Source organism: Camelina sativa, chromosome 17, assembly GCF_000633955.1.
Source record: "Camelina sativa cultivar DH55 chromosome 17, Cs, whole genome shotgun sequence".
Lineage (NCBI taxonomy): Eukaryota > Viridiplantae > Streptophyta > Magnoliopsida > Brassicales > Brassicaceae > Camelina > Camelina sativa.
Window position 1 is genome coordinate 20,340,957 of NC_025701.1, and position 16,296 is coordinate 20,357,252.

Genomic DNA, 16,296 nt, shown 5'->3' on the forward strand with positions numbered 1-16,296 from the left:
TGAAGGATTATGTTATATCTTCTTTTGAATGTGTCATAAGAACTCATTTACATTCACACTTATAACTCTGTAATGCGGGATTTTACCCGAACGGTTTCTGTCTCAGTCTCTGTAACGCGGACTTGTTGATGATTAATTCGATCACTTGCTCCCTTTCCTTTGTTCTTCTGCTCTCTTTTTTTACAACAAGGAGAAATCCATATCCCAAATGCAATTAACAACAGCAGCCCAACAGCACCGAATACTATTCCGACGATACCACCGGTGCTTAGTGACTTGGACTTTCCTACTTCTGAAGCACCTCCAACATCTAAGAAAAAAAAAAGGAAATGCAAATGAGTTATATGGAACAATTATATAGTTGCTTTATTGTGAGTGACCGGTTTCATCATACCCGAGAAGTAACTGTACGGATTGGCTTGAAAAATGTAAGGACCAAATATCTTGGGAGGCTTGTAAGTCTGGTTGCTAAACGCAAAACCAAGAATTGCCATTTCTGTTTGATTAAAACTAATTTTTCCCAATGGGAAGACCAAGAGATCTATTAGAAGCTGACGATCAGTTGTATCCTCTCTTATGTTTCTGATAGCCACCGACTCAACCGGATAAACGAACTTCTTAAAGAACTCTACCATTCCCTGCTGAAGATTCATGAAGTTGGTGGAGTTGAAAAACCCTGAGAATGAAGGAGATCTGAAGAAGAGTGTTCCTGTGATTGGATACACACATTGGCACGTGGGACTCGTTGTCTTGTTCATAACACATGGAGCACAATTCAATGGGAGAGTTGAAAAGGAAGAATTATGTTTGACAATTGAGCAGTAACTCGGTTCGTTCCCCAACTCCATGCACACCGGATTATTTGCTAATCTGTGGGACTATCAAAGAGATATGTAACTGGTTAAAAAGCTTACAAAAAATGTTATTTTAAATTTGTAACCAGTATATACATACAATACTTGGATGCGTTTACTAGATGTTGGTCTATAATGGGTTATGTCATTACTTTGCAAATCCACAAACTCCAACTGCTCGCTATAATTGGTACCAAAGTCCAATGTTTCGTTTATACCATTGCGCTTTAGGTTACTGCAAAAGTGAACAAAAGAAAATTAAAACATCTCAATTACTACAAATTTCACAAGTTCGACTTGATCTACCAATCAAAATTTTAGGTATTACTCACATAGTTTGTAGTTCAGTAGGGCTAAAAAGGAAGATTGGTATTGGACCTTCAAGTTGTATCCCTTCCATCCTTCTGTCAAGGAGAAGACCATTTGTTCTTTATAACTACTACGATATACAAAATATATATCTTATATAATGAGAGAAGGTTTCTTCTAAACTTTGTTTGAGGCGATGACATCTGACGCTTTATATAGTTGACACTTGTCCACTGCTAATTAAATATGGTAATAATTGTCAACTTAATCCCTTGGTAATTAAAAAATTTGCCTTAACAAACAAACAAATGGGATCTGAACATGCAGCCCCTATGTTTCTTTTCCTCTCATACGATATTTAAATTGAAGCTTGAATTTAGTTTTAGTTTTGCATTCTGCTTTTGAAAACGTAACAACTTGCCATCAAAGTAAATTAAGTCATTTGATAATTGCTTTGTTATTTATTTCCAATTAAATATTAGTAATCTATTTTCAAAAAATTATAATCCAATAGAATTCAATTTCTGATTACTTTTATTATTATTATAATCCCTCTCCCTCAATCTACCGGGAATCAACACCCCCACCCCAGGTTTCTTCTAAACTTTGTTTGAGGCGATGACATCTGGCGCTTTATATAATTGACACTTGTCCATTGCTAATTAAATATAGCCACAATTGTCAACTTAATCCCTTGGTAATTAAAAAATTTGCCTTAACAAACAAACAAATAGGATATGAACATGCAGCCCCTGTATTTCTCTTCCTCCCATACGGTATTTAAATTGAAGCTCGAATTTAGTTTTAGTTTTGCATTCTGCTTTTGAAAATGTAACGTATTGCCATCAAAGTAAATTAAGTCATTTGATAATTACTTTCTTATTTATTTTCAATTAAATATTAGTAATCTATTTTCCGTAAAATTATAATCCAATAGAATTCAATTTCTAATTATTATTATTGTTATTATAATCTCTCTCCCTCAATCTACTGGGAATCAACACCCCCACCCCACACACTAACTACGCTTTTAAAAATGTTACAACCTAAAAAAATTGCTCTCTACTCTACTCTAGAGTTACTCTCTAACGATCACCACTGGTAAAAATAGGATTGTTTCTGGGAAGCTCCATACTTTACAAGAAACAATCTCTTACTCAACTTTAAATGTCTCTTTCTAGACGAAAATATAAATCAACTACCTAATCCACACCACACCTATCTCACCTACTGTATATTAAAAACTTCCTCTTTAACTATTTTTTTACTTGCTTTCAGACATGCAACTCGTCTATCTAAGTTCGAAGATCTGTTGATTCGGGGAAAGCAATGTCTCTCTTTGGGAAAAACATGCCATTGAAAACATGCCAAACTTCTTACACTTTGGGCATACTATTTATATTTGAATGCAACATCGTCAACCAATATTTTTTTAACTCCAACAATTCTGCAAAAGATATTATATTTCATATACATCTGGTTAATTATGTATTTTTTCCCCCATTCTCCAACATGTAATATATATTGCTTCCAATTAAATCAGTTTTTGTCTTACTTTTCACATCAGTTTTTCCCAATATTCGTACAATAATATTTTAAAATGAACAACAATCTTATAGTCTTTAATATTTTCCCCAGTAACTATTTCAAGGCAAGTAATGTCCCATCAACTTTAGTTGGCAAAATTTATTAAGATCCAAAAGATTTGTACATGATTGAACAAATAGAGAGTTACGTCAAACAACAAGGATGGAGGCCAGGTAATACGACCAATTTATATTTTATTTTTACTACTATTACTTAAAACATCTTCTTGATATTTTTAAGGAACATTTGTTTTTGGTGTAAAGCAAAAGTGGTTGAAGTTGTGTATTGTGAAATAGGTGGCACTACATTTCATGCACTAACTGTAATTTGAAAATGAAAAATTTTGGTTTGACCTTGACACGTCACACTTTCTCTCCATCCGAAGCTGTGGGAATACTCCGGTGTGTTGTTTTCAATGAGTCCAGAGCGTGGCATCCGTTGTTTCATAGTTCTTTTCATATGTTTTTTTATTTTTATTTTGTGTACTAACTATTTGAAGGTACTATTTAAACTAAAATTGCCAACCCAAGTCACTTTTTTATTCTTAGGCCAACTTAGATGAATTGGAAAACAAGGTGGCTTAGCTCATCAAAGACTTTATAGGGAAGACATTCTATTCCAATGTCAAAGAGTCTACATACAATTTCACGGCTCTATGTACCAGAGTTTCACTGTTAGTCTGTCACATCTATCAAAGACGATCAACACCACTTACCCTTAGAACTTGAGACACACATGTGGAAAAAATTTCAACAAGGAATCATAAACCATTTACGCTTGAATTTTAACATTTTCAATTTTACATTTTTCCCTTTGTTATTTTAACAGATAATTACTGATGATGTAAACCAAAGCTTAAAACTGAGGTTGAAGTCTCTCCAAGATTTGCAAGGGATAAAGGCATTGATTGGGGTTTTAACATTACTGGTCTATTGTTGACAGGAAATACAACAACAAAAGTAAAACAACTTCTGATGTTGGGAGAAACCAGCAGGAAAAGGGAATAAAATCACTTGTCGTTTCATCTGCAAAGCAAAGACAAATACAAGCCACATAAAAAGAAGACAGTACAAATTTCAAATTTCACCGTATATGTCTTACAAATTGGTAGCATCCCAAAACAACACATTCTAATTGTAAAACAGAGAGATATTTTAATCTTTTATACATTTTGTTATTTAATAAATTAAACAAGACTAATAAATTAAATTATACATCAAGGTTTGTTTTTAGTAATGGAGTGTCGGTTGGGGTTGGGTATGGATAAATTATTATTTATGCTATGGATTGTTCAAATTTCCTTGTGATGATGATGTCAAATATCGACAATTAGCCTATCTTTTCATCAGAATTGAATAATTTTAGGTTTTTAGAAATTGATTTGTTGAATTTTATATTAGATATATCTCTTAAGAATAATATATGTACCAAGTTAAATTTAAAAGAACAGGAGGTTTCTATTTTTCTCACTTAAGCTTGTGGGTAACTCTTTTTTTGAAAAAAAAAAAGAGTTTCTTTCAATAATTTAACATATGGGGTTTGATTGTATAATAAAAATAAAAATAAATCCGTGCGTAGCACGGAATAACCTCTAGTATATATATATATATATATATATATATATAGAGAGAGAGAGAGAGAGAGAGAGATGTTCATACAATGTTGATAGGAAGCGTAACGACGAAAGCCATGATGGAATGACTGAGAATTCCAGAGTATTATTGCTCACATATCTGTGACATTACAATCACATAATTAATGTAACTAGATTAATGAAAATAAGGGTTTGAGAAGGGTAGTGATGGTTAATTATGCAGCAAAAGAGAAACTTACAATGTGTAGAGACTGTTATAACTGGCTAAATTTGGAAGACTGCCAGTTAATCTGTTGTTGGCCAAGTATCTGTAAATGATTCAAACTATAAACTCATTTTACTTCTTTCATTAATATATACAAAAAATGATTTAGTTGCTCACTTACAATTCGTTAAGATTTGTCAGATTATTAAGACTCGAAGGAATATCTCCACTTAGTTTATTTCTGTCGAGACGTCTATACGTATGAAAAGACAAAAGAGCGTATGAGATAACTAAAAAAAATTTAGATAACTAAATGTCACACTAAACCAATTAACACTTACAACACTGCCAATGATTTAACAAGGCTGAGGCTGTCCGGGATTTTGCCCGTGAATTGGTTTCCATCAAATAGCCTACCGATAAAACAATCAACAATGCCATCACTTTGTTAGTTACTACTCTCAACTTTTGTGTAAAGAAGAATAGAATGTTTGTGTTCCTATTCATCGGTGATTGTACAAAGTATATATACAACATAGATAAACCCTAACCTAAAGAGTGCTGACCAAGCAACAACTATACAAGTCGGTAACTATATATTGGTAAAACATCGAGGCCCATTGTATATCGGCTCAATACTCCCTCTCAAGATGGAGCGTGTAGGTCACAAACGCCCATCTTGGACATCAAATTAAGAAACTGCGGTTTACCCAACTCCTTAGTTAAAACATCCGCCAATTGCTCTTTAGTACCAACATGTGCTGTAGTGAGAATTCCTCCTTTAATGGCATCACGTACCCGATACAATCAATCTCTATATGCTTCGTTCTTTCATGAAACACGGGATTCGCGGCAATATACAGTGCAGACTTACTATCACAAAACAGCCGAGCCGGTGTCGTTGGTGGAAAACCCAAATCGGTAAAGAGTTGTCGTAACCACAATATCTCACGTGTAGCAGTAGACATAGCACGATACTCAGCTTCACAAAAAGAATGCGACACCACCTTTTGTTTCTTAGTCTTCCAAGATATCAGAGACCCACCAAGCAACGCAACATAGGCTGTTAAAGACCTCCGTGACAATGGACACTTACCCCAATCGGCCTCGCAATAAACTGAGAGTTGTAAATCAGACCGAGAATTGAGCAAGATACCTTGTCCCGCTGTTCCTTTAAGATATGTTACGACTCGTAACGCCGCCGCCATATGCCTTTCACGTGGCTTTTGCATGAACTGCGACAAGATGTGAACAGAGTATGAAATATCAGGACGAGTATTAGCTAAATAAATAAGCCGTCCTACTAGCCTTCGATAAGAAGCTGGCTCAGGAATGAGAGGACTCGTATCCGAAACTAAATGATGATTCTGCTCCATTGGTGTATCAGCCGGTCGGGAACCAAGGAGACCAGTTTCACGAACTATATCCAAAGCATATTTTCTCTGTGTCAGCATAAAACATTCCTCATTACGAGCTATTTCAATACCCAACAATATTTAAGCTTGCCCAAATCTTTCATATGGAAACACTCGGCTAGATATGACTTAAATTTGCGGATTGCTTCACTATCATTTCCACAAACAATAAGGTCATCAACGTAAACTAAAACATGAATCTCCACACGTCCACGAGTGTAAGTAAATAAAGAGTAATCAGAGTAGGACTGAACAAATCCGGCTTTAGTAAGGGCTGTCGAAAGTTTTTCATACCAACAACAAGGTGCTTGCCGGAGCCCGTAAAGTGATTTATGAAGACGACACACTTTATTTGGTTCAGGATGTGTAAAACCTTGCGGAAGCTTGATATACACTTCTTCATGAAGATCCCCGTGGAGGAAAGCGTTATGGACGTCCATTTGATGCACTTCCCAATTATTGGCAGCTACAATACGTAACAAACTCCGTACGGTTGTCATTTTTGCCACCGGTGCAAACGTTTCAGCAAAATCTTGACCTTCAACCTGCCAATTTCCTAACACCACAAGACGCGCCTTATACCGCTCTATACTTCCATCAGAGTGATACTTGATTTTATACACCCACATTGTGTCAAGAGCAACTTTTCCGAAGGTAAATCAACGTAACTAAACGTGTTGGTTTCCTCAAGGGCACCAACTTCTTTACCCATAGCATTTGTCCAACGTTTGTCTTTAATAGCCTCTTTATAACTTTGTGGTTCCACCGATGCAGTCACAGCTGCAAGAAAAGCTTTGTGCCGAGTCGAGAAACATGCATCAGTGATAAAATCTGTGAGAGGATATAGTGAAGTACCTTGGACCGTGTCGAGAGAGTTGCTGATGGAGTGATCGGGAAGAACGTGATCAGATGGAGTGCTTGCCACAGCATTATACAACATGTAATCTTGCAAACGAACATATGGTATTTTCGTACGCTTACCCTGTCCCAATTCCGGTTCGGGTGGAACCACAACAGTACCACTATCAACGGTATCAGCCACAACACGAGTAGGAGATGGTGTAGGTGACACAATTGGTCCAACTTCTAGAATCGCATCATCAAGAACAGCAGGACTAACTTCCCTTTCTGCTGTCGCAACAATGTTAGCGGGTAAGTCCTCCTCATTGGAAGAAACAACGACACTCCCCCTGTTTCCAATATTTCCCGATACGTCAAGGAGCCAATAAAAGTCACAATTTTCAACGACACGACTAGAAGCTTCGGAGTCTGACTGAGAGGAGAAAGGAAATTCAGTTTCCATGAATATCACGTCACGAGAAACAAAAAAATCATTTGTGTCCAAGTCGTACAGATGTCATCCTTTCTTACCATATGGGTAACCAACAAAGACGCACTTTCTACTACGGGAGACATATTTGTCCTTGTCCCGTATCTGTTTGTGAGCATAGCACAAAGACCCAAACACCCGCAGTTCATCATACGAAGGCTCTGTTCCAAACAACACCTCATGAGGACATTTGTGATGGAGAAGTTTTGTTGGTGATGTGTGCTGCAGTCAATACAGCTTCTCCCCAAAATTTTGTAGGCATATTGGCTTGAAACAACAACGACCTTGCCACATTCAAAAGATGACGGTGCTTTCTTTCCACTCTACCATTTTACTGCGGGGTTCCCACACAAGTTGTTTGATGGACAATACCTTTTTCCCGAAAGAAGGCCGATAAACAGAGAAATTCTCTTCCATTATCACTTCGAACCATTTTAACTGCCTTGCCAAATTGTTTCTCCGAATAAGCACAAAAATTTTGAAGAACAGTTTTAACTTCTGATTTTTCTAACAACAAATACGTCCACACAGTACGAGAAAAATCATCCAAAATTGTCAAAAAATACGATGCTCTGTTAGAAGCTTTAATACGATATGGACCCCAAACATCAACGTGGATTAAAGAAAAACAGTCGGTTGTTTTATTAATACTCTCCGAAAATGAATCTCTAGTTTGCTTAGCCCAAAAACATGTGTCACACGGACTTGGACTAGCAGAAACAGAAACACCAGAAAACAAAGGCATAGTAGCTAATACTGAAAATGAGGCATGACCTAACCGCTGATGCCACAACTGTTCATCAACCTTCCGAACTGCCTTGTTTACTCGAGCAGCTTTGTCATCCGCAAAATAATAAACTCCATCACGTTCTTTCCCGGCTCCAATCAGCGTCCTCGAAAACCGGTCCTGTAAAACACACACCGCGTCGGTGAGAAACGCAAAACAATTAGAATCTCTCAAAAGCTTTGACATCGAGACTAAAGAGCAATTCAAGTCTGGCACATATAAAACATCGTATAAACTAATACGATCCGACAAACGAAACACACCCGTTTGTCGTGACGATGTCGTACTCCCATCTGCAAAACCAATCGTGTAAGGTGAACTATCTTTGAGATTTGAAAGGACCGACAAATTTCCCGTCATGTGATGTGAAGCTCCTGTTTCAAGAATCACATCTTCACATATCTTACCAATTAACTTGTCACCACCACCGCTTGATTTTTCTTTCAACATTTGAGACAGCGCATGTAACATTTGCTCTGGGGTGAGGTCGGAAGGTCCTCCAACGTTTGGATTTGCACTTGTTGCATAAGCAACATTAACTTGTCCTCTTCCTCTGCCACCAGAAAAACCACCACGACCATCGCCTCTGTTTGAACCACGTCCTCCTCTACTGTTTCTCTCGGAGAACCACTCTGGATATCCCACAATCTGCCAACATGAGTTCTTCTTATGACCAGCTCTATCGCAGTTGGAACAGAGCCGATCACGTCCTCTGTTTCCACCAAAACTACCTTCTTCACAAGAATCACGTCGAGCTCCATTTGCTTCACCACTCCCTTGTTCACGACGAGCTACAAATCCAACTGCTTCATGTTCTTGTTCACGTACTTTTGCTGAATTCAGCCTATCTTCTTCTCTGATCACCTTGTTGTACACTTTCCCGAGATCAGGCAACACGTCTGCCTCAATAATTGCAGTCACCACATGTCCGAACCTCAACTCGTCGAGACCCATCACGAACTGATGAACTCTTTCATGTTTTCTCTCCTTTTCATACGTTGCTACCGCAGAACACGTACAAGCCGGTGGTGGCCAATACGTTTGCAGCTCTTCCCACATCTTAGCAAGTCGACCATAGTAGTCAATCACCGCTTGGACATCTTGTCTACATGATGCTAACTTAGCCATTAGTTGATGCACACGAACTTTATTCCCAACTGAGAATCGTTCTCTCAAATTATCCCACAACTTGTGAGCATCGGTGATAAACGTCACGGTTGATCTAACACACGGCTCGATCGACGTTTGCAGCCACCCAACAATCATTGAGTTCACACTAAGCCAAGACTCCAAATCGACATGTCCTTCAGGTGGTTTCGGCAAAGACCCATCAATGAAACCACTCTTCCTCTTGGCTTGAAGTGCGTTTAACATCTCCGTAGCCCACTCGTTGTAGTTATCACCTTTCAGCTGCACCGATGTGATCATCGCCCCTGGATTGTCAGACGCGAACACCGAGTAGGGAGTTACAGCAACCGCTTTCTCCCCATACCCACTGGTCGCAACAGCCTTCTTATCATCTTCTCCCATCTCACCGAACAAGAGAAATACACAAGGAACAAAATAAAAGAAACTAGGAAAATAAAGAAAATCAGAAGCTCAGATCTTTAGAGAGATCGCTGATCTGATACCATGTAAAGAAGAATAGAATGTTTGTGTGCCTATTCATCGGTGATTGTACAAAGTATCAATACAATAAAAACTGAATGTGTTTCTCTCCAGTGTTGACACCTCAGCTTTTTAGTTGAAGGAGGAGTTGACACATCAGTTAAAACAGTTAGCTAATCAAATTATAAGGATTAATACAGCTTAATATTTTTGTCCAATAATAATCTTTCTCTATTCCACATCATTCCTTCTGATTTCTGTTATGGGTCCAGCCCAATTACAATAGTGTCCAAGAAAAACAGTAAAAGAATCCAAATTAACCTTAGTATGGTATGGCAACCGAGGAAGGTGACGATTAAGGGACACAAGGTTCTTTAAACATCTTGATTACATATTATTTGTAATCTAACATCATTTTGGCAGTTTATTTTATTCTAAATAACAATCCGCACTATGTGCAGAATAAAATAGTTAATAAATAATTTTACTGTAATTTATATATACAAAATCTATAATATTTATTGGTAAAATTATTATTTGCAATCTAAAATTTATTTGTGTAGTATATATATATTTTAGTTTTATTTGAATATATAAAATTCTTGTATAATAATTAAGATTTAACTTATGGAAATTATTATAATATAAATTTTATATTATCTCACCATATGAATCAAAAGGTCTTAAAATTTTATGGAAATGTAAGTAAGTGATACAATTAAGTTATAAAAAATAAAAGAATTAAATTTGGGGTGTCATTTTAGAAAAAAACTATACAGTGGTATGTACATAGAAATACTATTAAAAACTGAGGACAAATAAAAAAATCATTTCTCGAGCTTTGTTAGCGCAACATGTCAGTATTTTTTTGTTTCTGTGAGAAAACTTATACATATAAGGGATATAAACCAAACTAGAGTAATCTCTCAAGCGTGATTGGAGGATAAACTCTCTTTCTGAAGCATACATAAACTAGAGTAAATTAGTTACATATTATCAAACAAAAATTCTCATATGTCTATCTTATTGCTTATGCATTTACTATGTGATTCCTTTTCACAGTGATGATTGCAGTGTTTGAATTTTGGCGTGTAATAACAAAGGTTCCTTGCCTCTCGAGATTTACATATAATAACACCAGTGACAAATTAAACAATGTTTAAGATCGAAAACCAAATGTTTTAATTTAAGAAAACTAAATCATCTATAACTTTTAAAATAACTTTGACAATTAACATAATCCTTATAAAATGTTGTATACAGTTTAACATAAGTATAATATTTAAATAATAACACAAAACCAAACTAAAGTAAAAATATGTCTATTTACTTTGACATATGTGGACTTGTTATAAAAAAGAATAGGTAATTTACAAAAGGAGACAAACAAATAATAACATAACAAAAACACAAACTATATACACTTAGATGATTAAATTTGTAAACTACCAAAAATAACACTACACTAATATATCTCCAATAATAATAGGAGAAAAAAACATAGCATATAGTAGAGTTAAGCCAATTATACGAGTAAATGATTGTAATAACGAATACTATGGAGTTACAAACCATTGTAGGTTTTTTTCGGTTCATTTCTATATCTTAGCATGGTGTAAACCATAATTTTCATGATTAATATAATTTCAAAAAATTTTAAATCATACAATAAATATCAAATGTATTTCAAAATATATAGAATAACATCTCGCAGCATCGCGCGGGTCTAACCTAGTATATACAACATAGATAAACCCTAACCTAAAGAGTGCTGACCAAGCAACAACTCTATACAAGTCGGTAACTATATATCGGTAAAACATCGAGGCCCATTGTATATCGGCCCAATATTTTGCAAACTATCAGGTTTCATATGTACTATTAGTGAGACTTACATATGGATCAAAGTCATGTTAGAGCTGAAGAGTTTTTCGGGGATTTCACCTGAAAGCTTGTTTTTTCCGAAATGACTGCCAAAAGAAGTGAAGGACAATTTCATTATTTAGGAAATAGAAAGAGTGAGTGTGTAAAATGTAATAAAAAGATTTGAGGAGTATATATATACAAATGCTTAGTTTCAAGAAGCATGTCAAGGCGATCCTAAAGGCGATCCTAAAGGCGATTTAGGGTTTTCCTTGCGTAAGGCTCACTCCACCGTGCTTGGTGGCTACGGCCGCCAGTCCCTCCGTCATGTCGGTTCCGGAGGATTTGCCTCCAGCCGCAACCTCTTCTCCACCTTCTCCACAGCTTTCGTACTCTGATATTGTTACTAATCGACCATATCTGAAGCAACATGATTTCAATGTCTCTGTTGTGAACGGTGACCATGTTGTTCAAGTGCCTGACGAGATCCTGGATGGATCGACCCCTCTGTGGGATGACTTGATCATTGGGAGATTCCCCTCTACTGCTCCTCACATTGCCAAAGTTCATATTATCGTAAACAAGACTTGGCCGCTGAGAGATAAAAAAGTTAAGATCGATGCGTACGAGGTTAACGCCAATACCATTAAATTCAGAATCAAAGACAGCTCGGTACGGTCTAGGGTTCTACGTCGTGGGATGTGGAACATTGCCAATATGCCTATGCTTGTTTCTAAATGGTCTCCGGTGATTGAGGATGCTCAGCCTGAGATTCGGACTCTGCCTATGTGGGTTACTTTGAAAAACGTACCCCACACAATGTTTTCGTGGGAAGGTATTAGCTTTCTCTCCAGTCCTGTGGGGGTGCCAAAGCGTCTGCATCAGGAAACCGAATTATGTAAAAGTTTTGAAGAGGCTAAGGTGTTTGTGGAGGTCGATTTGACAAAGGAATTACCTACCTCGTTTCGGTTTCAGTCGGCTAAAGGTCTTGATGCGGTGGTTGAATACAAGTATCCCTGGTTACCGCCACACTGCTCCACATGTTCTAAGTGGGGACATTTGGTAGATGTTTGTTTACAAACCAAAGTTGCAGTGGGAACCTCGGTTCCTGAACCATCAGTCGCTCCACCAGTAATCCCTGTTCTGCCTGTTACGGCTGTGGTTCCCTCTGTGTTGCCAACAAATGTAGCAGTTCCTGTTTTGCAGGCCCCTGCAGCTGATGTGGTGCACTTACCTAATGATCAGACCAATACAGAAGTAGCTTGGCAGGAAGTGTCACCTACAAATATTAGCCGTTCAAGGGTTTCTACACAGGAACAAACTGATCTGATAGTTTCTCCATCTCGGTTTGCAGTACTGATGGAGGAGGACACTGGAGAAACAGAGGAGGGGGAGGAAGAAGGTGAAATTGTTACTGAGTCGACATCTGCGGGAACCTCTGCTGTCTCTGATAATCCGAAGACTGTAGAATCTCAAGGCACTCGTCAATCTCTTCCACGACTCTCTAAGTCTCAGCATAAGGTGATTTCAGACCCTGCTCTTAATACCCGGATTCCGAGTGTTTTGACAAAAAAGGGTACTACTCGAAAGCCTTAAATGACGAGCTTCTCCTGGAATGTTCGTGGTCTCAATAAAACTTCAAAACATTCCGTTATACGTAGTTGGGTAAATAATAGTTCAATGCAGTTTGGTTGCCTATTGGAAACGAGAGTTAAGGATAATAGAGCAACAAAGATAATTTCTTCGGTTTTTCAGGGTTGGTCAACCTTAACCAACTATGAATCACATCCGCTGGGTCGTATCTGGGTGGTCTGGAGAGACACGGTACGGCTCACCCTTGTTTTCAAAAGTAGTCAAGTGGTCACCTGTTCAGTTCTTTTAGAAGGTGGAACAGAGGAGTTCTTCTGTTCTTTTGTTTATGCTTTGAATACTTCAGAGGAAAGGAGGGCTCTCTGGGACGAGCTTCGGTGTCACCATGATTCTCCATTGTTTACAAATAAGCCATGGATGATTTGCGGTGATTTTAACGAGATCTTGGAAAGTGGGGAACATTCCAATCATGATACGCGGCAGTTTAGCACATTGGGAATGCGTGAGTTTCAAGATGTGGTACGCCACTGTTCACTGACAGATCTAGGCCATCACGGTCCCCTCTACACTTGGTGTAACAAGCGAGATGAGGGTCTTATTTGCAAGAAACTTGATCGAGTTATGGTGAATGAACATTGGGGAGATCGGTTTCCACATTCTTACAGTGTGTTTGAGGCTGGTGGTTGCTCTGATCATGTCCGGTGTCGAGTGATTTTTGAGGCTGAAGCAACGGGTGGTCGTAGGCCGTTTAAATTTGCTAATGTTCTATCCAAACTCCCTAAGTTTCAGGAGGTGGTTGAGACTCATTGGAGTGCCACAACGCCGTTGTTTCCGTCCACCTCTGCCTTACATCGCCTCACAAAGAAGCTTAAAGATTTGAAACCAAGTTTACGTTCTTTGGGCAAGGAACACCTTGGTGACTTATCCAAAAGGACACGTGAGGCTCATGACACTCTATGTGCGAAACAAACTGCAACTTTAACGAATCCGACACAGCAGGCGCTGGAGGATGAGGCTACTGCCTATACCTTGTGGCACCATCTTGCTGAGCTCGAGGAAGGCTACCTCAAACAAAAAGCTAAGCTCCATTGGCTAAACGTGGGGGACATGAACAATGCTTATTTTCATAAAGTGGTGACTATTCGGAAAATGCAGAATTCAATCCGTGAGCTTCGAGGACCTAACGGGGAGATTTTGCGAACTAGTACTGAACTCAAAGCTGAGGCAGAGAGGTTTTTTAAGGATTTCCTGAACCAGCAGCCGAGTGATTTTGTTGGAATGTCAGTAGCGGAGCTCCAGGATCTGTTACCTTTCCGCTGTCAGGATGCAGATCGTGATATGCTTACAAAGCAAGTAACTTCTGATGAAATTCAGCAGATACTATTTGCGATGCCAAATAACAAATCTCCAGGTCCTGACAGTTATACCAGTGAATTCTTCAAGGCTTCTTGGTCCATTATAGGTAATGATGTTGTTGCGGCTATTCAGTCTTTTTTCATAAAAGGTTTTCTTCCAGAGGGTTTGAACACCACTATTCTTGCTCTCATTCCAAAAAAGGACGAGGCTACTGACATGAAAGACTACAGGCCAATTTCCTGTTGCAATGTGCTGTATAAGGTAATATCCAAAATTCTGGCTAACCGACTCAAATGCCTCTTACCGAGATTCATTGCCCAAAATCAGTCTGCATTTGTTAAGGAGCGTTTGTTAATGGAGAATGTGCTGCTAGCTACAGAGGTTGTCAAGGATTACCATATGGAGTCTGTGTCTCCTCGATGTGCGATGAAAATTGATATTTCAAAAGCATTTGATTCAGTACAATGGGATTTCTTGTTGAACACTCTTGAGGCTCTGCACTTCCCAGCTCAGTTTATTCACTGGATCCGTTTATGTATATCGACTGCCACTTTCTCTGTCCAAGTGAATGGAGAGTTGGCTGGGTTTTTCAACAGTTCTCGAGGGTTAAGGCAAGGTTGTGCCCTTTCTCCTTATCTCTTCGTTATTTGTATGAACGTTTTATCCCACATGATAGACCGAGCAGCCGCAACGCAACGCATTGGATACCATCCTAAGTGTAAGAATATTGGTCTCACGCATCTCTGTTTTGCTGACGACTTGATGGTCTTTGTGGACGGTCAACAAAGGTCCATAGAAGGAATCATTGAGCTGTTTCAGGAGTTTGCAGGACGGTCGGGTTTACGGATCAGTCTCGAAAAATCGACCCTATACATGGCAGGTTTGGCAGACCACCAGCGTGATCAAATCTCTGCTACTTTCCCCTTCGCCACTGGCTCCTTACCGGTCAGATATTTAGGTCTCCCACTCTTAACAAAGCGAATGACAGCAACTGATTATGCACCGCTTTTAGACAAAATAAGACTGAAGATTAGTTCATGGACGGCTCGTTCATTATCTTATGCTGGTCGACTCACTCTCATCTCCTCTGTTCTTATGAGTATCACTAATTTTTGGATGTCAGCATATCGCCTACCTGCAGGGTGTCTTAGGGAGATTGAAAAACTTTGTGCTGCTTTCTTGTGGTCTGGTCCGGACCTTAACCCCAACAAAGCAAAGATATCTTGGCGAGAAATTTGTAAACCGACAAGAGGGTGGTTTGGGTCTGAAATCTCTGGTTGATGCTAATAAGGTGAGTTGTCTCAAATTACTCTGGAGAGTCCTCTCGAGACAACCTTCTCTGTGGGTTAGTTGGCTATGGACATATTTACTACCGAAGGGCTCATTATGGTAGGTGAAGACTGGCTCTACTGTGGGATCCTGGATGTGGAAGAAACTTCTCAAATACCGTGAAGTGGGTAAGACAATGTACAGGGTAGAGGTTAACAGTGGTGCCTCAACATCATTCTGGTATGATGTTTGGTCGCCTATGGGTCGATTCATTGATCTTTTGGGTCCAAGAGGCTTCATCGACCTGGGAATATCACAGGAAGCAACTGTCCAAGATGCTCTGCTCACACATAGAAACCGACATCATCGGGTAGCAGTGTTGAATGACATTGAGGGTGCGATTCGGGCTGTTCAACAACGTCCCACTAGGATACAAACTGGTGCTGATGTTCCATTATGGAAAACTCAGGGTGGCCGTTTTTCCAAAAAATTCTCCACTCGACACACTTGGCACAATATTCGTCACCCA

General features: G+C 38.7%; 1 protein-coding gene across 1 annotated transcript in view; it reads right to left on the reverse strand.

Annotated features, from left to right (window-relative positions):
* LOC109129921 (probable leucine-rich repeat receptor-like protein kinase At5g49770) overlaps nt 60–16,296 on the reverse strand; it is a 21,843-nt gene continuing 5,606 nt past the window's right edge. The window contains exons 3-12 of the mRNA XM_019238964.1: nt 12,734–12,747; nt 11,585–11,659; nt 4,891–4,962; nt 4,731–4,802; nt 4,584–4,652; nt 4,409–4,483; nt 1,187–1,258; nt 955–1,089; nt 395–870; nt 60–310 (exon numbers count right to left, since the gene is read on the reverse strand). Of these exons, the coding sequence (XP_019094509.1) occupies nt 60–310; nt 395–870; nt 955–1,089; nt 1,187–1,258; nt 4,409–4,483; nt 4,584–4,652; nt 4,731–4,802; nt 4,891–4,962; nt 11,585–11,659; nt 12,734–12,747 (1,311 nt within the window). The remainder of the gene's footprint in view (nt 311–394; nt 871–954; nt 1,090–1,186; nt 1,259–4,408; nt 4,484–4,583; nt 4,653–4,730; nt 4,803–4,890; nt 4,963–11,584; nt 11,660–12,733; nt 12,748–16,296) is intronic.